At 44.7% G+C, this 22,933-nt stretch overlaps 1 protein-coding gene across 1 annotated transcript in view; it reads left to right on the forward strand.

Moving 5' to 3' along the window:
* Positions 1–22,933, forward strand: part of IL17RC (interleukin 17 receptor C) — a 220,000-nt gene that overhangs the window by 139,348 nt on the left and 57,719 nt on the right. The window contains exons 6-12 of the mRNA XM_069646179.1: positions 3,890–4,001; positions 4,369–4,413; positions 4,508–4,638; positions 5,946–6,005; positions 16,381–16,438; positions 17,332–17,522; positions 18,554–18,604. Coding sequence (XP_069502280.1) covers positions 3,890–4,001; positions 4,369–4,413; positions 4,508–4,638; positions 5,946–6,005; positions 16,381–16,438; positions 17,332–17,522; positions 18,554–18,604 — 648 coding nt within the window. The remainder of the gene's footprint in view (positions 1–3,889; positions 4,002–4,368; positions 4,414–4,507; positions 4,639–5,945; positions 6,006–16,380; positions 16,439–17,331; positions 17,523–18,553; positions 18,605–22,933) is intronic.

The following is a 22,933-nucleotide window of genomic DNA, read 5'->3' on the forward strand; positions in this document are numbered from 1 at the left end:
ATATATATATATATATATATATATATATATATATATATATATATATATATATATATATATATATATATATATATAGCTAATCTTTTAAGTCCTCATTGGCGCACATAGTCACTTTGGTTGTCTGGAGTCTTAAGAGCCGCTCTCGGGTAGTATTGTCTGCTCTGCTTCTCGTCGGGCCTGGATGAGGGCTGGTCAGCTCTGACTCTGCTTGCTGTTATTCTGGGCTACCACCATGGGCTGATCTAGGGGTTTGGCAGCCCTCCTCCTCCTGGTCTGGGTATCCCATGTTGACTGGGTGACGTCTATACAAACTTCCTACGCTCCCAAATAAACACTTGACCAGTGGTATAGATTTCCTCTCTGGCTCCGCTCAAATTAATAACATTTATTTTATTATTAGCAATATTATTTATTGATTTTCAAAACACTTCAGCTGGACTGGGAAATCAATAAATAATATTGTTCATTGCTTATGATATAATTTTTGTTTATTTTATTTGTATTTAATTAAAAAAAAGATTTTTACAAAATTGAGGGATACTGTCAATCAATTTGACACTGTCTTGAAGTTCTTAAAGTTCTGTTCAATTTTAAGGTAGCTTGTGTCGATGTCGTTGGATCAAAATAAATTAAGATTGATTGATAGATACTTAAACCAATCACAGGCAGAGTCAGCATCAAGTCACGATGGCTTGACTTTGTGCTGCATAATTTTGTAGGTCGCGATTAACCACTTTGTTCACTCACCGCTGATCAGTTTAGACCAATTTATGATGTAATCAATTGTATGAATGTGTCTTTAATTTAAAATAGCATGAGTGCAGAGATGAAGTGTAATCATTTGTAGGATCGCTTCTACCAGTGTAGCTTATAGAAGCGGCTCAGGCGGGCATCCTACAGAGGAGAAGAAAATGGCATGACCATGCGCCTGCCTATTGTTACTGTCTATTGTAAGGAACTCATGGTGGTAACAGTAAAAAAAGACACAAGTGATCGCAGATCAAGTATGTTTATTAAACTGTAAATTTAGGGTGGAGAAACGCCTAACTTAAACCTAATTCCAAGATGGGAGAAAGCTTCGACATTAAACGAAAATAAGGCAGTCCTTGTGGCATCTTATGAAAGTTAAAGGCCTATACTAAAACAAAACTATCGCCAGATACTTACAACTAATTACAGAAAGAGTGTGGAATAGGGTCTTAAATAAAGAATGAAGTGTTCACAAATAATAAGTCAGGATGTGATTGCCAGAGGCCTCCCTTCCTCACGTTTTGTGCACAGGACAAGGTGGATTTCTTGAGCACAGCACACGTTCAAGCTTTTCCAGCACAAGTCGGCAATTTCGTGCCAGCTATCGGGGTCTTCGATGGTTAAGTCTCTTTGCAATAAAAAGTCTCTTGCCTTCGAGGGCCTGATGTATTCAACAAAAACAAACAAAGGGTTCTTTCGAAATGAATATGGGTGATGACTTTCCACCCCTGGATCTCCCTCGGTCGGGATCGAACCCAAATGGTAAGGGGGTAAAATCACTTCCCCTGGTCTTGCAAAACTTCTTGCTTTCATGAATCTTGATGTCCTTTTAAACAGTTCCTCAGGGTTCACCCCCGTTTGTTGGCCTCCCTCTGCTGGGTTCATTCTGGCCACCTTTTGCAAAACAGTTCATGTGGACATCCCTCGGTCATGTTCACTCCTGTCAACACACTGTACATAGGGACTTCAGGCCTCGCCCCTTTTCGTTAGCATCCCTCCGCCAGGTTCACTCTTGCCAAACTTAACAACACACAGTTCATGCGCTAGTTTCACCAAAAGGGATTCATCTCCCTTTCCTTCACAATCATTAGTAGGTCAAAGACTTTTGATGGTGCAGAGGATTTTACAAGAGCCCTGTATAACCACTTTGACCGCTTTTTGCCTCTTCACAAGTCCTTCTGGTTACGTTAGTTTCTACCATCGAGTAATTGCCCAGAGTTTCATACGTGAGCACCCACGTGTTGCTGGACCGCTCTGTTGATGGCTTTCCCCCTTTTCCATCAATAGTATCTTTAAGCTTTTCAAAGTTCAAATTAGCCGTTGGCTACTTGTCCAACACAGTTCGCTTTCTTATCAACTCTCCCCTAGACTCACCAGCTGTGATGAACTGCTTGGCTTTCTTTCTCCTTCGAGTCAAGGTTGGTACCACGGAGACCAGTCTCTCTCCCCGGCTTGGTTATCAGCGGAGGAGTGTCACGTGTACCGTAGACATCTGCTGCAACAAACGCTGACTATTGTTTGCGGTCTTGTGATTCCTTCTGTGGACGGGCCTTGGTCAGACAGGGCAAGGTCGCTTCTCTCCTTGTCACCCCCTCGGTATGCACCGTCTTTCTCTTCCTTTGAACTGCTGTGCTGAGTTAGCTCTCACGTCGTGCAGTCTGCCTTGCTCGACCTCGGCTCTTGTGCTCCACCTTTCATCCCTGTGAGGAAAGGAAAGGGCCATCAGGTGTGTGATTCTGATCAATTGCCTGACTTTGCCTGACCCTTGAGTTGGGACATGTCAGGTAAACAGTTTTTTCAAATGAGTCTTTTGTTTTTCACTGCATGGGAAGGTGCTTTTGTTGGAAAAGGAAGGTGGAAGAGTTTACAAGTATTCTACAGGGTCGGAAGGGAAAAGGGTGCTATATGGAATCATAGTTCTCGTCCTAGGGTTTGGGTACATTCGGAAGAGTGAGATTGGTAGGGGTTGTGGAATGAACGGAAATGTCCAGAGTTTTTTATCATGACCTGAACAGGGGGGATTTGGGGAATGGTAGTGTGTTAGTGAAGTATATGGAGAAACAGTACTGACCTCACAGACTGCGCACTATCATCCAATCATATCAATGAATTAGACTGGTCAATTGATAATTAGTTTCTTAATAATTCAAACATGTAGTAAAAGATCATTCCGAAGTCATAGTAGTTATTGGAACTTCCGTATTACATCTCATACAGATTAATGGTGTCCAGTAAACATATCTTGTAGATATAAGTACATTTTACTTCTGTATTCTTATTCATCTAGTTAGTATGGAAATGTATAGTACATGCATCACGCCTATACAGTTATTGTGGGTACGTATAACAATTGCATCACGCCGACACGTGTTTCAACCTTGCAAAAGGTCGTCGTCAGGGCGTATATCAAGAACTTAGCAAATTAAATGACAATTGTTGATCTAAACCTAAGGTTTTCATAGAACATTGCACATAGTAGTACCCCTGTATGCTACTTTAGCTATGGACAGGTATCATCCGCTTCATGGAAGCAGTCATTCTCAGCAGGTTTCCCTCTGAAATCTATACTGGCCGTAATCGGCTTGTAGCTGTAATTGCTCGCGCACAATCAGTGAAGTATACTGGGGTTTTGGGAAAGAATAAATAAAGTGAGGTGAAGAAGAATGACTGGGAGTGTTCAGGTAGGAAACGGGGAACAGGAATTCGGTGGAATGGGGTTTCTAAGTGCAACAGGGTGTCTAATATATACACCAGATGTGGAGGGGATGGTGGATTCTGGAAAAGGAGATTCATTGGTGCAAGGGAGCTCGAGTTGATACAGCCCATAAAAGCCTAGAGGATCTCGTCTTCCTCGTCTTTTTCGCTGGTATTATGATACTGCTTCTCACCTGAGACATTCCCCTGAGAATAACCCTGGGCTACCCTAACCAGGTGATTCTCCCTCACTTGTCCACTGCCAAGGTTGGGATCTGAGAAAGCCAGCCCTTCCCTGGCCACATGAATAAGGGATTCTCAAGTTCTGCTGGGGAGAATACCTCAGATTTCTCACACTATGCTGTGCCAGAATGGTATCTTCTCTTCTGCATGTCTGTGTTCTGATCTCATGACGCTGCTCCCTGATTGATATTTTTATTTCTAGGGCACAGTGATATTTGACTGCTTTGTTGCCGCTCCCAAGGCGGAGGTGCCAATCAGGGTCTACACAAGCCCACTCTACCATGAAGAGCTGAACAAGACTCACAAAGTCCCAGGTGAGCTCTACCTGCCTGAACTAGATGGGCCAATGCTGTCTCACATCAGCTAGTTTGCCACCCTCCCCCTATTTCACTTTCAGTATGGTGGTGCATTGTGTGTCTGTGGCAGGACTGTGTGTCCCAAGCATGGACAGTGTATTTAGGAATGTGTGCCTTTTGCATCATCATGGCCTGAGGATGACTCTTAGCCAAGAGGTAGAGGCCATGCAAGATCTGCACTAGAAGATCACAGCTTGCTCTTTGTGGCACAAAGGCTTGACTTAAAACACTTCAGCTATAGTTCCCTGACTGGTGGCTAGAATAGGTTGGGTGGTGTTTTCAGTCCTTGGCCCCGACCACTCACACTGTTTTACAATCCTTGCAGGCTGCCGCCATGGAACTTTCAGAGAAGATGTAAAGATCTGTCAAGGTAAGCCATTCTTGCACCCAGCCTCCTGCTTTCACCGGCCTACCCATGTTTTCAGTCAATGCAGTGATTTGAACCCAGTGTTTTTCATGTTGAGTTCCCAAAGTTAAGGTCTCCTATGAAACAGATGTGAAGATTCACGTCATGAACAGCCCAAAGGATCGGCCCCATATCCTGCGACTAGAACACAACAACAGCAACAAACTGCCACACAGCAACCACAACCTGGTGAGTGCAATGATCCTACTCTGGTGATGCCACCTTTCTTTGCTGCCCCTTGCGGAGGTGCCGTGTCATGTCTCCTTACCCTGGCAAGTAAAGACATTCTTTCTTACCATGCCTGCAGAGCAGCCAGTAATCACCAGGGCAAAAACGTGCCTGGCACCTCATTGGCAAGAAGGAGTTTTAAGGGTTGGGAAAGGGTCTTAAGGGGTCATCTCTTGTCTGGGTTACGCTGGTGCCCCCATAGATGGTGGGGTTACCACACCATCATGGAGGTAAGTAGCATGCCAGATCTTGAAGGGCCTCAAAGCATCTAAACCTTTCCAGAATATCTCTGGGAAAGGTGAGTGTTATATTAGCACCCGGCGCAGGGAGAGCAGCCAATCGGATTCCATGAAACCTGGAATGAAACCCCTAATCTCAGCCTGCGTTCCATAGAATCTGCAGCTGTCTCCCCTGCCTCAGGCCGTCATCTTCCCCCCACACTCCTTTTTTTTCTTTTTTGACTTTTCCCAACCCCCTCCCTAGTCACACTCACCTGATGATGCAGCGTCCCTCTTCGCATTTCCGGCTACCATGAAAATAGAAGAGGGGCTCTGTACAGAGCACTAGCTTCTACAACCATGGCGGCTATTTTGTGTAAGTATTTTCATTCATTGAAAGGGATGCGCACAGGCTTCACTCGGGCTGCCGGGATATTACACCCGTTCCAGCCCTTGGAACGGGGTGCTAACGCCACATTATAAGTCCTGCTGGAGGAATTCTATGTGTTCTATGTGTTCTGGGTTTTCTGGGATGTGATTGGTTGGTGAACTAGATGAAATCTTTCAGATGCTATTCCAGGTTGGGAAGCTCCCAAAATGGCAGCTTAACTGCGCCATCTTGGTTTCTTGTTTCTTCCTATATCCAACCGCTGCTTCTAATAGCAGACTCGCCCAACTTCAGCTGTGAGGCATGTGACCGCAGTGCGAGGGCAAGAACGGAAAGGGTGAGATGAAGTAGAACCTACATGTAGATGTGCAAGTATAGATTTACACGTGCCATTGAGTACTAATGACTTTCAATACGCCTGTGGTAAGTCAGGTGTAAGTCAGAGTTTCTCCTAGTACTGTAAATTAATTGTGAACAGACAAGCCCTTTACGGGTTTAGATCAGGAGTAAGTCAGATTTGCACATTGCAACTTCTTCATAAATTGGCTTGATGCCTTTAGAAAACGACTATTTAAAATGTAAGTATGTATAGTGTACAAAAAGGAAAAAGACACCTTTTCACCAATGCATAACACCAAAATATTTATTTGTGTTCATTACAGATTGGACAAAGTAATCACAGTATACCTTATGCAGATATTGTGCCCTGCCTCTGCGTGGAGGTATGTATGTTCTATTGAGAATTAAGCATCCTCGGAACGAACAATGATTTTACCTTTCTTTTTTAATTTTAGGATGTATTGACAATACATTTGAGGCAGAACATATTGTTGGATAATATAACAGATGTATAGTTCTCCCTACTCATCCGTTTTGCATAATGTTAAAAAAAAAACAATGATGGTGTAATACAAAAGGGACAGGATCAAAGGAAACATGTCAGCTCAGGAATTTTAAAAGAATAAAAAAATAAGGAATAAGGAATGAGGATCAAGCGGATCCTGCGATGAATTCACATTAGATGAGCTGGTAGATGCTCTTTGGGTGGAGAAGTGCAATAGAGCTCCAAATGCATGAAAAATACCAAAGGATCGTGATACAGTGGACCTGAACTATAGTACTGAACTGCTGAGGCTTTTACAATCGCTATAGTAGCTGCACGTGACATGTATTTTTAGCCATGCCTGGTGCTGAGCGATATCTCAAGCCATGTAGTTGTTCAGAATACTGGCATGTATATCGTGAAATGCATTTGAAATATATTCAGGAAATGTGGAAATAGTAACAAATAGTAACAATTCCTTGTTCAGTTTGAATGCCTGGGCTTTGCGCCAGATTTATCTTTTGTATTGTAACACACAAGTGCATAACTACAGTAGTTGGAGCAAAAATAATGCTTCAAATTCCAGATTTCTATCCCACCTGTGGAAACTTCCCCCACTTCTACTCACCAAACGGGGGACGCTAGCAAAGAGACCAAAGAAAAGTCGGCTCATGAGCTGCCGCATCACAGACAAAGATGGAGCACGAGAGACAGCTGAGGAGCCACAAGGAGTAAGATGGCCTCCACCTTTGGCCCGCGTGCCTCCAAAATGGCATCAGTCCTCTTAGAGGACCTCAGCCTCTGGAGATGCAGGTCAATCCTGTAAACAATCTAAAGTTCAAAACCAGCCACCGCTGAGCATCATGGGAAGAGGAAGCGAGACAAGTCGGCAAGAGGCAAGGTTAGTGGGCCCAAAGCAATCCTGCAAGTCTAGGGAAATACCCTGAGTAGCATAGCAATGTCATTTATTTCATTTATTTATATTGGCATTTGTTAAGCACAGTCGGCATGGCTTATGGCACCACCCTACAAAAGGTGCCAAACCAAGCCCGCTTTATGGGAGAATGTTCAAGGTTGGCACGTTCGAGAGAATGAAGGAGCAAGGGACAGGTTGGAGGAGAATATGTGGTGTTCCAGAGTGAAAGGTTAGAGAGTGAGAAGATGAATAAAGGAGCAAGGGACAGGTTGGAGGCGGAAAGGGGGCAGAAAGCAGATGGAGAAGAAGGCTGAATGAACAGGTTGGACGAGGAACAAGGGGATGTGGAAGAAGTAGATCGGGACATCTTGGAGAAGGGGCAGAAAGGAAGCGATGGAAAGAGATTGAAAGAGAAGCAAGGGGCAGCTTGGAGCAGAAGAATGGAAAGGAAAAGGGAGAGACAAATATAAGAAGGATGGAGAAAGAGCTTGAACAAATGGAAGGAGGAGACAGAGAAAGGCAAAAAGGGGAAAGGAAGAGGAAGAGAGAAGGATTAGCGGGAGATTGGAAAAGGTGAAAAACATGGAGGGAAGGGTTCAAAGGGAACAGTTGTAGAAGGAAGAATGATAGATTTAAGTGGAGATGGAAAGAAACCCAAGAGATATATTGGGGAAGGATGGAGGTGGCCAAAAAAGGCCAGAGCAGGTGAAAGAAGAGACACTAAATGAGAGAGAGCAGAGAAAGAGCAGAGGGCTTCAAAGGATGATTCCGGTTTGCATATTGCAAGGAAAGGCCCTTGTCCATGTCATGTAGGCGGCTATAGCACAAATAGTGGGTTACCCCCGTCCATTGAGAATAATAATTACCCTACAAGGGCAAGAGTCCTGGGGGCATCTTGCAGCTATTGACTGATGACAGATGTTTGTTACCCGACTTAATGGACCTCATTTTATCGACCTCGGAAGGATGAAGGGCTGAGTGGACCTGCCGGGGTTCGTACCTGTGACCATGAGGTCAAACACAGGCCCCTGTAGTGGATGCATTAGTCCACTGAGCCACAGACCTGGCTCAGTGGAAGGTGAACTTCTAAGGATTGCCTGATGGAAGCTGAGACTGTGACATGCTCTTATGGTCCCGCATCGCCCTTGGCTTGGAGCCATGAGAATGCCTGCACCCTGAAAATCAACCCAGGATAGAGGGGGAAGAAAAGCCAGTCCAGCACTGCAACCCCAAGAAATGGAGGAGTGTCATGTTCCGGTAGGAATGTGTTTCACGTCAGACCAGATGGGCAATTCTGCCTCAGGAACTGTGAGCGCCTACAGCCCTGAAATGCAATTTGCTTAGATGAGGGAAACTTGTGTCTTTAGACCAGGTTACATTGACAGCCCTCACTTGTTCTATATTCATGCCTTCCTCATGCCTTAAGCTCAAGCCGAACCCCCTCCTTCCTTCAGTGCAGGGATGATAGCTCAGTGAGTTAATCACTCGTATTTGAGACCTGTGCTCGACCTGCATTTCCAGGTTCGAAATCTGACTCTGCCAAACATCCTTCAAAGGTTGATGAATTGAACACTATGAGCATGCACGCGCATGCGTGCGTGTGCGTGCGCGCGCGCTCTCTCTCAATGGTACCCATGCAGAAGAGCTTCTCCTCATATGGTGGTGTGACATTATTATTATTATTATTATTATTATTATTATGGAATTTATTGAGCACAGCCTAGCTTTGGGAAGCTCCCTGTCTCCAGAGCTCTGGTCCTCACTAGGCTGTACTACTGCAACAGCCTCTTTCTAAATGTTCCTGCCGCTACTCTTCGACCTTTACAGCTTATCCAGAACAGGACTGGGAGACTTGTTCTTGGCCTCAAGCCAGGGATCGTATCTCTCCAGCTCTGAAATCTATTAACTGGCTCCCTGTGGCTGCAGTGATCAAGTTCAAGACCCTTTGCATCGTCCACAAGGGTTTCTGGTCCTGGGACCACACTTCATCCAACTCGCTTTTCCTAATAACCTTCCTTCTCGAGCCCTTCGCTCATCCACTTCCAGCTCTCTGAGGGCCAGATGCTTCTCCAAGCAGAGAGTTGGGGGCAGATCTCTCTCCTCGTCCGGGGACACCCTCTAGAACAGCCTCCAGCCTCTCTCAAACTTGAGCAGAATCACCTCCGGTTCCGGAAGCAACTCAAGACTTTTCTTTTCGCTTCCGCTTTCTCTCTTCCTCTCCCCTGCTGATGCACCTGACTGCTCCACGCACAGGTCACCTGGTCACCCTCTGAACTCGGGCCCAGGCTCCTGCATGTCCAGTGGCCCTCGCACTGCCTCCGGGCACCCCATCACTTAAGGGTCTCTATCTGCGTCCCTTCTGTCTGCACCTATGAGCCACCCGCTGACTGCACTTATTGAGTTACCTTCACCTCTCTCTTCCCCTCCCCGGCACATCTCCCCTTCCCTCTTCCCTGCACTTGCACGATCTGAATGACACAGGGCCTAGTGAGATCCTTGTTTTGTCCTCCCTTTGTTTCCACTCCTTGTCTTGACGCGCCTAGAAACACTTGTGCACAGGCGCGTTATAAATGTCATATCATAACAGTGATAGTCTGGGTTTGGGCTTTGTCACCAAATTAATTAAATAACTAAAAGAGCATTTACGAAGTTATAAATCAATACAGGGGACTGTTTTAAAGATGAAGAACAACAATTCATAGCGATATGTGTATATGTTTGGTATGCACATAGAAGCAAGTGTAACATATTAGACATTGAACTCCTAGTTCCAAGTAATCATCCATACGAAGGCACTAGTAACTAGTTTGCTTCCTGAAGGTGTGTCCTGCGCCCGGGTCTGTGGCTCAGTGGGCTAATGTATCTTCTAGAGGGATCTGTGTTTGACCTCATGGGTTCAGGTTCAAATCTGGGCAGGGCCGTTTTGCCCCTCATCTGTCTAAATCGCCAGCATACCCCTGTAGGGGTGAACGTGCAGTCTATAAATCCACCTGTTATGCTTCCTTGATGTGAAGGCAGAGGGTTCTGGAATCCATTATCAATGGCGGAGGGCATCCTCCTCTGCCCCCCATAGCTCTTGCTTCCAAGCAAAGCAGAGAATGCCCACGGCCAATGCTACATGTGCCCCCAATTCCCCCCCCCCAACACCCCTCAGCGTTGGAATCACTATGTGATAGTTTCTCAGAGCCGGGTCCTCCAAGCTGTCTAAGGCCACTCTGACCATCTGTCAGGGAGGCTTGCGGCTTCCGTACTGTCAGGGAGCAGGGCAGGGGGGATGAGGTGGTGAAGGTATGGGCCGCAAGGGGAGGGTGATATAACACCTGGTCTTGTTTTCTCCTTCATGGGGGGAGCTTAATACCAAACATTGAATTTGAGGTATTTTTTCCCTCTTTGGGGTGGACTGAGGAAATAAGACTAGGGTGATGTTCTTTGTATGTTGGTCTGTTAGGGTCCCTTCCTCCACCGCTTGTAATGCTGTTTCATAGGACAACTGAGGGGGGTGGGGCAGGGACTCAGAAGGCTCCATAGCCACCCTAACCTTGAATGTAGACAGCTATGAACTCCGGGCATATCCCACCTTGGGGTTCTGAGTGACATCACAGGCGACTTAAGCATCTCTCTTGCATATCTGATTGCACCCTGAAACGCTATGTGGACTATATCCCCGCAGTGGATCGCTAGTCGGCTTTAACTCGACATATAAACAAGACGTTGTGGCATCTCCACTCTCTGCCCCACTAAACTCCATGCCACATCCTCCTCTTTCACTGCCAATGACTATGCCGCCTCCTTCTCCCAAAATGTAACCCAAGCATGGGACGCAGTGTTCATCCCCTTATCCCTTCCCTCGTCCTCCTTGTCTACTTCCCTGACCCACAGTCATCCTTCCCTAACTCGCTTCACTCCCCCTTGCTCTGTTGAGTTGATTAGCATCCTATGGCCAGCCAACCCATCCTGCACTAGATTAGAAAAAACATACACGTCCCACTCCCCTGCCCACTCTCTAAAACCCCTCAATCGATACTGACATCTCCCCAGCCAGCTACAAGGTGGCCACGGGTATACACATCTTTAAAAACCTGTGGCTGATTTCCACAATCCTTCATTCTACCGGCCTGTCTCTCTTCTGCCTTACCACTCCCAAATCCTTGAAGGTGGCCTTGAGCCGTATTTTGAACCATCTTGAGGAACACTCACCATACGTGATCTCAATGTCACTTGGCCAAGTAAGATTGTTGTCTCTGTCCTCCCTCTGTTCCCCCTTCCTTGCCTCGTCGCGCCCTGAAACACTTGTGTATAGGCGCCTTACAAATGCCATATCATATCATGTCATATCCGACACTCTCCAGGCTGGATGTCACAATTAACACTTCACCGGAACTGCTTTCGTTCACTTCTCTAATTTTCTTTGTCATGCCCACTAATCCCACAGCTGCTTCATCCTCATTCTACTTCATCTTCCTGCCTCCACTAGCACTGGTGATCATCACTCTCACCTATAAGCTCTTTCATCACTAGTCTTTAAGGACGGCATACCTAAATGGGGGGCCACCCTAAACCCTCTTCCCCCGCCTCTGCTCCTTCGACATCTCCTGAAGCACCAGCACTCCTCTTCTACACCCTTATCCTTAGGTACTCCCTAAAGACCAATCCAGGGCAGACATCTCTTCCCCCCTCTACACTTCCTGCCTGGGCAATATCATTTCATCCTTTCTCTTCTAGTACAACCTTTTTGCTGATAACACCAAGATCTTCAGATTACTTTCCCTCACCAATGAGATCTTCCAGCGCTTCAGAGATGGCATGCTCACCACACACCACCAGAGAGCGCTATGCTGCCGGATGCTTATCTTCACCAAGACAGCCTCCTTTCACCTGGCTTCCAAGGCCAACCTCACACTCCTTTCAATATGACCTCCTCACTGAATCACCTAAGGCTCGTAAATTTGGTGTTCTCTTTCACACCAATCGTAAACTCGGCTGTTGTTAGCATCCTCCCCATTCCCATTGAGCCCTAGTGGGGCTCAAATGGGAATGGGGATGTACCGGGTCCGGATTCCCTGAATGGGGAAATGCCGGGCCCTCTAAGGTCGGAATGGCCCAGTATTTCCCCATTCAAGGAACCTGGACCCGAGTTTGCGGGTAGCCATGCCCTTTTTAGGGGCATGGCTACCTCCCAACTCGTAATGAGGCCCACTGTCTCTTCATGTATCTACCCCTTGTCTTTGAGTCAGTTCTTGGCCTTCCTCTCCACCTCCCCACTACCTTGCTGACCACACTGATCTCTTTAATCTCGTTCACAGTCCTCATCCCTCAACAGTGTATCTGTTCCCCTCCTCCACCTGTACCTCCTTCCGCATCAGCTGCTTCTCACTGCTTGCCCCCCTCCACTCGAATTCTCTTCCCCCGGCCACTAAAGCAATAGATGAATGGTGAGGTGCACTGCCACGATTCCACAAACGTGAATCACGATATCGATGCTCCCTAGCCTTTATGTCAACTTCAGGTGCAGCTGGGTATAGTTCCCCAGCCAAAAGAGAACACAATGGAAACAAAAGCAAAAAACAGCCTGTGGTTGCCAACAGGTAACACAAGTGCACTTCTGTGGTAACTAATCCCTTAAATTCAATTGTAGTCCTTTTCTATAAAACAATATGATTCAAATGACAACATTTCAACACTGTGTTTTTAATTCCACACTCAAATGTTGTTTCAGCAAGTAATTTTTCTTCAAAGACTTTTTCCATGTACAAACATGAATCAATGGGCAATTTACATATCACTCGTAGTCACACACATTAGGTCTCATCCCAAGTTGGGTGGTATCCTGGCGGCATTACCGCTGGGGCTAATAGCGTTACCGTCAGCCCCCCGGCACTATTAGCGCCGGATCACGGGTTTGGCAGAACAGTGATTCCCCATTCCCCATTGGGCCCATTCGGGAATTCCCCATTCTCCATTGTGCCAAATGGCAAATTCCTGGCGCAAATACCATCGGTGGTATTACCACGCTGTAATTGCGCCGAAAATCAGCAAATTCCCAGCGCATTTACCCCCATCTCAGAGCTGGGGGTAAATGCAGCCAAACCCTGTGATTTAGCGTACCCTTAAATGCGGCGGTAATAGCCACATTTAAGGGTTACCGCCAAACTCGTGATGAAGCTGATAGTGTTAAACCAGAGAGTTCTTGTAACATCAAGCAGCTTCAACAGTGAGAGTCGATATAGAGTGTACAAATGGCTAACTCTCATAAACGCAGACACGTTTCGGATAAAGTATCCATATTCAAGGCGTTCAAGCTCTCTTTTTCTCTAATAAATTCAAATTATCTTACAAAATATAGCGTGGTGTTATTCCATTTGATTCTCATGTGTGTCGGCATGCCGTAACATGTCATGGACCTCATTGACTCACCTATTAACTTGTGTGTGTGTGTGCCTAAAACCAAAATGAAAACCTGTCATGAGTCAAACATCAGCCCCAGATAAGCTCGCAGAACTCATATACATAATACAACTCATGAAGAAGGGAATGGAAACACCCAGATCAACTTCCTCATGCTACACAGGGCAATGCTGTAATCCGGCTCAAGCTAGCACTTCTGCAACAATATGTAAAGGGATGTCGTCACCTTCCAACAAAAGGTACCTATCCCCTCTTCACAATACTCACTTCGTGGAAGTTAACAGCTTCACCGACACCGAGGCAGCGGACCGTAAAAACCAGTCGGGTGCCCCATGTCCTTTTAAAGTAAAGAAAGGCTCCTGTACACTATACCTCCAGTGGGAAGTGATTCACTGTAATCTGATGTTAAACTTGGCGGCCATCTTGGAATGCCAAACATTTACTTTCTGTACCATAGGGTTAACATGGGAACTGCGCCCCCTCACATGTATCTACTCTATGAAGTCAGTTAAAAGCTGCTCAAAATAGATATTAGTTACAATAATGATAATGCGGTTATTTCTCAAATAAGATCCCTATATATGAAAATTCCAACTAGTGATACGCTCGATTTTATACGAGCCTCGGTATTTCGCTCAAAAGCAATAGAAGTTCAGGAAATGTGGACTAGGTGTTAAGAATAAGGCACCTGCCACTTAAACATTAAATGAAACGGGGTGCTTTCTTTTCAGATTCCTCTGACATGTGCCTCCTTCCCAGGGGCAGGCTGGCCCAGGGGGCAAGAGGGCATGTGCCCCGGGGGGCCTGAAATGTATTTTAAAATATACATAGGTAGCTTTGAGGCGCTGTGGGCTGGTCTGCTTTGCTGCATGATTCGGAGTGCATGGGAGAAAGTTTATGCCATTTGAGTATGTTCAATGATGGTAGATAATGTCAGGGGTCATGATTGAAGGCCAGAGATGTCCTCTGATGGTGCTGCCCAGTGACTGAGGCTATTATGCTTCTTATTTGCCTGCAAACCTGCCTTCACGAGGGTGCACGGGCACATAAGAGACTACACTGCCCGCGTCTGTGGGTAGCCGGGATGGGTGTTTGGCAGTCATGGAAATCAAGGACAGACTTCACTCCCTCGGCCACTGAGGGGTTGCATGGGCCACTAAATTTCATTTGCCCGCCAGGCCAAATGTTGCCCGTCCTCCCCTCCTCCTGCCTCTGAAGATCACAGGCAATAAGGAAACATGTAGGCTTCTGTAGATGTATTGGGTGTCTAGTCAATTGGTCGACAGACAAATGGTCGACACAATTTGGTCGACAGGTGAAATGGTCGAATTTTTTTAAAAATGTATATATATATTTTTTAGGTTTTCGTTTAGGGAAAAAAAGAGGTTTTTAGCAGAAAAAAAAGGGGTTAGGGGGGCCCCCCAAAAAAAAAAATGTGAAAAAACAAAAAAATTCGACCTTTTGGTGTCGACCATTTGTCCTGTCGACCATTTAGATTCGACCAAATGTCCTAGAACCGATGTATTGCTCTGCCGTGGTTCAGAAGCACAGTTACCAAGTTTCCCAGTTCCATGCGTGACAGTCCTGGTATTCCTCATTGCAGTCCGGGATGTGAAGGCCCATACTTGCAATGGGAAAATCAATACTACATGTCCCAGCATGCAATGGGAAAAGTCAGGGCTGGCTCGGGGTGTCACTCATGGTACTGCATGGAAATCTCGGCAGGTAGGCACCAGAGAAAGTTCCTCATCTGAAAACACAGTCATTGCAGAAAGAGAGCTACATTAAGTTGTTTGAACCTGTTCCCAAATATTTTGCTCTTGTGGGAGCGACCAGACTGATCGGCACATTCCTCTTTGCCCTCTAGGAAGGCCCCTGAGCGGGCATCATCGCATAGACAAGGCTATATGCCTTGTGAGTTCTCAGTAGAGGGACTCGCACCTTTGGCACCTTCTTGAATAATTTGTTTGACACAAACTACAAGTTGTGAATGTGTCGGCTTTACTTCCTTAACAACATTTTGATGGCTTAGATTTGATGGAGGGCAACACCACATACTGCATGGGGTGGGGTGATGTGAGGATGTCTGTGCATTAGAAGACCCGGAATGACGGCTACACGCATGATTGTGCCCCCCTGATGCCCAGTGCATTATGGGACCCCGTCGAGGGAGTCATTTTTCAGACAGATCCCGTCCTCTGCTTCTCTAACCAGTGACTAGGCATCAAAAGGGACCACGTCTGTTTTAGAGCATTTGGTGAAACAGCCATTTGTCTGCTGTTTTTCAGAGGGTGTGTGTTAATGGAAACTTTTAAAAGGGTTTTTGGGTTAATGGGGCGGTCTGCAAGGTTTTCGGGCATGAAGGGTATGGCGGTCTTACCCTCATTAATAAAATGATGCGAAAAATGCGACACAACGGCCGGGCCATGAGGTGGGCCGGGTCCAATCAAACTCTGCATTACGCACAGAGCGTCTCTTGCAGCGCCCAGAGGATGTGACGTTATCACGCAATCTATGAAGAAGGCAATTGGGAATGAAGCGCCTTCTGCAGGGCCTGGATGGTGTTTTGTTCTTGGAGCAAGCAGAACTCGATTCTTGTTCTCAGGGGTGACCTGGGAACCAAAAGAGGCCCGGGAAATAATTTTTAAAGTGGGCCCATACTGCTCATTTTCGCAAGCGCAACTCTATGAGAAAATGTGTGAATAAAATAGGTTTCCACACAAAAGAGAGGCCCAGGGTGCAGAGGCCTACCGAGAAATCTCCACAATTTCATTATAGGCAAGCCCCCACATGCTTGTTCGGCAATGAGAAATTCAAATCGTTGTGACTCTGGTCTAGCACCACCACTCAGTTGCAAATGCTTGTCGTGAGAATATTCTGCATTGCTCTAGTCTAGAGCATGCTATATGTACTTTTCTGGTAGATTACAAAGAGTGTCTTTGTTCACTTGCAGGTCTGGCGGAGTGATTACATGGATGCGTACAGGTGGAGAGGGTGTCTCTTTAAGAACTGTAAGTAGTCGTGACCATGATGACGTTGAGATGTGTAAGCCACCACATGCCACCAAAGAGCACAAGCGAGGGATGGCTACCAACAAGATGGTCTAGAAACAGCCGTGGCACAGCCTTCCAGGTCTTAAAGACATGTTCCGATGGAACTGCTGAAAAGAATCCTACAAAATGTCGAGAGTAGGATTATGTCCCAAAAATAAGTGGAAAACCCAAATAAAGATTTTGTCCAAATGTGCTTAGAAACTCTCCACAATAGTATAGTTGCCAACATGATCAACTCCATTCTGTAGGTGCGTATCCAGTCCTGATTTTTTCTTTGCCTTCCACTTTTCCCAGAATGAAACTTGGACTAAAAGTTTACTGGGTTTTTTTCGAGCTCTTTGTTTCTAGATTTCTAAACTAGAAAAACATATTTTCACAAACGTTATTTCCTCCAAATGTACCAATTCCCTTTTATTTAATTTCATATAATTGCACCAATTTCTTTAAATGTAATGCAGAATTTTACCAAATTTTCCAATTTGGCACAGTTCAGTGATGATTATAAACTTGGACCTGTACCCATGGATGGATTTGTGGGTTTGCGGAGAGAACCTCTTAATGGAGAACTTTGGTCACGATCAGCCAGATCCAACGATGCAAGTTAAGAAGATCCCCTCCATATTAAACTAACCTTCCCTTAACAATACTAAATTAAGGAAATGTTCCATCTGTCTTCAATTGAACAGATTCAAGGCTGCAATTCACAATTTTAAGATGTACACTTTTGTAAATTGTCCTTCAGTTAATAAAACTGTTTGCTTGAATTTACTAATTCTCACATTTTCCAAATTGATTGATTGACTGATAAAGCCACTGACACGATCATTGCTGAAATATCTAACTTTTTTCAGTGACACACTTTCAAGAAAATACCTGGAGAAAAAGCAATTTCACCCTTTGGCCCGAAGGTGACAAACTGACCTGGCAATTTACCGCCCTGTGCAATGTCTCAGCCCAGATCAGCCTGTGCTGGAAACCTGGCCCTGGATCGGCTTGTCAAGATATTCCTGACTCCCGGCAGAAGATTGCGGTATACATTCAAGTGAGTACAGATTGTGAATCCTTGCATTATCCATCCGCATCATTCCACAGGGAGTGAAGTCAGTCCATACCGTGCCATTAGGATACCCTCACAAGCTCCAAATGATCTCAACCAAACAATCAAAGTGTAGTCCGGGAACTCCTTCATTCTGGTTTAATACTTGAATCTCACAGACAATCCTTTCTTTGTGTTTAGTAATTGAGAAGACAGAGGTGCTAAATGCTCCCTTAAATTGATAACCCTGTTCTGCTAAATGCTAGAGTTGGAAAACGTTGTGACAGAATTTCTGAGGTGCTTTGGCAGGAAGGGTGGCAAGTGGGGAGGCCTTCACACCATATCAAGAGCACTCACAATTTGGACATTCAAATATCTGGCAGGAAGAGCTTAGAAAAATGATCCGTAAGAGTTTTAATTCTTTTATGTCAGTACCATGTTCACCCTCATAGCGAAGCGCATGCAGTTTTGCACGGAAACATGACATCGTAAAACGCATGCACTTTCTGTCAGTTGTTTTCTAGCTTGTTTTGGCAATTGCAAACCCAGTACATTCATACTAGTCACAGACAGGAACACCAGGAATGCAATTGACCAGGGCTTTCTCTCTGGTTGAGGTAGTTTAGTTTAGTTAGTTTAGTTTAGTTTATTATTTATAATGCGCCGAAAAGCCCAAGGGTAACAAGGCGCAGCAGATACAAGAATTTGCAAGACTTAGTTACAGACAGTAATATATGTACAGGTATGAATACAGTAATAATATCAATCAGCGGTAATTATAACATATGTACAGTTAGCAGTTGTGTATCCAGGATGTGGGCCAGGAGGTTCTAGATGATGGCTGTCTTCAGCCAGGATTTGAGCTTTGAGCGAAAGTTTTGGTAGGGTAGGTCCATTCTAAGAGTGGGTGGTAGGGAGTTCCAAAGCTTGGCTGCTTTCACTGGGAAGCTAGTAGGTAGGCCTTATGCAATGGTGGACTACTCCAGAGAAGGCCCACCAACTCCTAGCTAAACATCACTTTCTCTTTTTTGTTGCAGGAGGTGCAGGTGTTTCGTGGAGTGATGCCGCATCCATATCTTTGCGTCCAGGTAACAATGAAATGTTCCTCTTTCCCACACTAAACGATGAGTTCATAGACCCTTTTCTCTTGATGGCATTAGCCTAGCTTCTTACCGGCTAGGCCATGTGACAGCCAACGAGACCCGTTCCTCCACTACTCTGCACTATTCGCCAAGGCAAGAACCCATATGTTGGTCACCTCGCCTGAGTAAGCACCAGGCCTAGAGGAGGCAAGTACGAGGATCAGGGCTTGACCCATTAGATGTCCCCTCTCTTTCTGTGTTGCGGTACATCACCAGTGTTGTAGGGTCTACTTCAGAATCTGGTGTCCTGATTCTTCTTCACTGCTATTCTCTGCCAGTGTCTGGTCTTCGCCTCAGTATAGGCCAATAGTGTCATTTCTGTAATGTTCTGATGCATCGGAGTCTATGGTCTGGGAAGAATAATTGCCAATAACCATAGTATCATTTCCTGTCCCATGGATGACTACTTTCCAATGTAGGGAATTTCCCTGTAGGTTTTTGGGTACCCCTCTTTTTGTGTTTGGATGGGTGCACATTCCTCCCAGATTATTATTGTACCACAAACCATAAAGGTTTTAACTTGTGACAATAGGGAGCATATACATCTTTGACCGTTTTTGCTGTTTTGTTTAAAACACAATGGAGTAAACTGGTCTGCTGGTCATATTTCATTACTGTCCTGCACCACGGAAACGTGGAGCTGACGGAACTTAAAATATTGTTGCTGCTTGTGCTGCATCTTGGATTAGAAAAGTGAAACAAAAAACAAAAAATTTAAATACATTTAAAAAAAAAAAGGTTTTTCACTTCCTGGTTACAGAGGAAGTAAACATTGATGAAAATGAATTTGCTACACATTGTTGACCAATAACGGTCAGTCTAGACGTTCTCTCACGGGGGGCCACTGCAGCCAACTTTTACTATGCAATGAGCCCAATCTCATTTGTATGACCACTACCTCAGGATAATCCAGTAACACCAGCCCCACCCCCCCACCACCACCAAAGCCACATTCTGTACCCCAGATTGAGCATCTAGTGTACACTGATTGGCACGGGCCATAACTGGACACATTGAGAAACAATACAGCGCTGTCCTGCATGTGTGAGGCCAACCTCTAGAATGGTATGTGCTGTTCTAGAAACCCCTAATGATAGCTCTTACAGAGAACAAGGAATAGCAGCATGCAGAGGACCCTGGTAAAGAAAGTTACATGGAGCAGAGTCTGCGTGAAGTGAGGAGACTTCCAGGGCTCTGTAAGTGTAGTGTGCAGTGATCAAGGCTCAGCATGTGCTCTGCACAATAATCTGTAGTGATCTGTAAGATCCCAGTTCTCAACTCCTGCAGGAGCAGACGATGGGTCCTCCAGACCCCTAAGTCTGGCCCTATCAACAATGTTTTAGTTAAAATTGCTGAGAAGATGATGATGATAATAATAATTTAGCATTTATATAGTGCTACGAACCCTCAGGCATCTGAGCGCTGCTTAATATTAACCACAGTGTGTGGTGCTCATTTATCTACCTCGGAAGTATGAAAGGCTGAGTTTGGCTCTGCCGGGATTCGAACCTGCGTCAGCAGGCTCTGCACAGATGTCAAAGCGAGCGTCCAACTCGTTGTGCTATTGGGCCAGGCTGATCAAAAAGATCAGCCTTGAGGGAAAGGGGAAGTGGATAAAATAACAAAGAACAGGTCCCTGTTGGCTGCCCTCTGTCTTCTGAACCTTCCGCCTTCAGTAAACCTGAAAATTAATACATCTCATGAATATGTGACACTACAGAAACAACTAGACCGTCTGAAAAATTCTATACCATCTTCCCAGTGTTACCTGAATACCTCTGCCCCAAGCTTGGAGGTGACATCCTTTCAGAACTGTGTGAAAAGCACAAGTCACTGGGTTGTTCTCTTAACAGAGCTTTTGAACTTGTTTGTCTTGTTCAGAGATTTCCTTTTATTAGTGTTGAAGTCTTCTTCGCTTCACTTAGTCTTTAATTATTTGTTCTCCTTTACTGAAAATCATTTGTTTCACTTGTATTTACTTTGTTTCACTTGTATTTACTTATCTCTTGTTATCTGGTTAAATGTTCTGAACATTTTATCTATTTTTCCTCATAACAGGATAATGCTCTATTGAGTGATATATTTTTTTTTTTGTTTACCTTAACCAAACTATATACACTTGCGCTGCTTGGCCGCAGTCCTGGTAGCTTCCCCTTTCAAATTATCACGCAATGCAGTAAACGTATTCTCTAAAAGGCAAACACACAATTCCAGCTACACTGCAGATGACCACGCTGACTAGATGTGACAAAACTTCAGTTGTTTATTCAGTTTGCACACCCGATGCACAAGCGCGCATTAAGGTCCCTTCCTCTGTTCGCTCGCTACTGCCTCAGCGGCAAGTTCTTCGTTCACAGCAGTTTGTTTTTACAAGAAAGTAGAACACCTCAGTTGCTATGCGTGCTGCCCCAAACTTCAAATAGCATTCAATACTTTATACAGGTAAACTATTTTCAATAGTTAAAACAGATATGCAACTTTGCCTCTCATCAAGTTTCTAAGCAGAATAACCATCTGCACACTTGAACTAGTCTTCAACTTGAATTCCAAATTAAATGAATACTTCCAGGTAAACTAGCACTTATCAGAATTCTGTTGATCTTCATAGATGAGCAGTTGGGTAACTCTTATTCTTCTGTAACTTGAGATGAACCCGTTTTTCTTTTCTCATTAAATAACTCTGGATCACTGGTAGCTGGGACCTTCTTAGTACTTGACAGGAATGAAAGGCAGTTTAGATTCTTGTTGAAAATTACAAGCAAGCTCAAAATGAAACTTTAACCAATCAATGCTGACAGACGTGCCCTCCATCTTGAATTGGGACTACTCCTGCATCCTACAAAAGCATAATTAAGGAAAAAGAAAATGTCACCAACACCCCTTCCCTTTACAATAGACTTCTATCCCTGTTTTCTCCTGCGTTAGAAGGCTTCTTTGTGTACTTCAAACCTCTTTATAGTGGAAATACTCAAAGGGTAACCTGACATGATTAATGGGCCTATTGGTAATCCGCCCAAGTAGTTGGTACTTCTTGAGATCTCTGTCATTGTTTCATCTGAGTAGCTATGTAGTGACTGGGAACACTGCAAGAGCTGCATTAACATAGTTTGCAAAGCTTGACATCCCAGTCAGTGATCTATAAGGGTAGTCTGAGTAATGATATGCCAAGAGTCAGAGCATTATCAGAATTGTTTACTGTGATTGAATTCACTGTCACTTAAATTCACTGTGACTGGAGTTCTTGCGATCACTTCAAAAATACAAATTGTCTAAGTGAAAAACATTTTATATTTAACATTCATTCTAAAGATTATTTTGAAATGAAGATTAAATCACTACTGCTCAGCATAAATAGTAATTGTAATCGGTTATTTATAATGCCCTTAATACACATAGGTTTCTAAGTGCGAGCCCGGGGATCAAATGTGTTGCTCTGTGTCGTCTTGCTTCCGAGGCGAGCCCGCTGCCCCTGAGCTATCCTCTCGGTATAGGTAGGATAAAATAGTCGCAATCGTCAGTGAATTTATTTAACTACCCTTAAAGTGACATTGAATATTCTTAAGTGTAAACAAACATACAATACAATATTCATATACAAATAAACGACATCACTAGTTAACCAAATTCATCATACGTTAACCCTAACGGAGTTCATCACAAATGTCATTAATATTTTACAAATATATTTAGGATACATAACTATTTCAAGAAAATGTGTTTTCCTCCACAGAGAGTTAATGATATTCCTTAAACTCCCATTCTTACTTAAAAGGCATTCTCACTTAAAACTGTTCTATTTTTATTATTTTGGCAATACTTGGAATAAATCAAATCTCACGCCTGTTTCTTCAAAAGCAAAATGTCCACTAGTACTTTGTCATAACATTGTACATTAGAGTCAGTGTTCTACGTAAGTGTGTAGTCATGATGACATGGGGGCTCCAATGGGAATGGGGACGTACCGGCTGCGACACCCACGTAAGGGGAATTATCGGGTCCGCTGAGGTCGGAATGGCCCAGTGATTCCCCTTTCGCAGGTGCCGGAGCCGAGTTTGGGAGTAGCCATGCCGGCAAAACCGGCATGGCCACCTCCAACCTTATAATGAGGCCAACTGTTTTACAAAATCGGATAGTCTTGATGACATCACATTGTGGATGGGAGGCACTGTTTTACATTATATAGTCATGATGACATCACATTGTGCATGTGAAACGCTGATTTACATAATCGGAACGTCATGATAACATCACATTGTGCATGAGAGACACTGTTTT

This window comes from Ambystoma mexicanum, chromosome 2p, assembly GCF_040938575.1.
Source record: "Ambystoma mexicanum isolate Mex_15411 chromosome 2p, UKY_AmexF1_1, whole genome shotgun sequence".
Lineage (NCBI taxonomy): Eukaryota > Metazoa > Chordata > Amphibia > Caudata > Ambystomatidae > Ambystoma > Ambystoma mexicanum.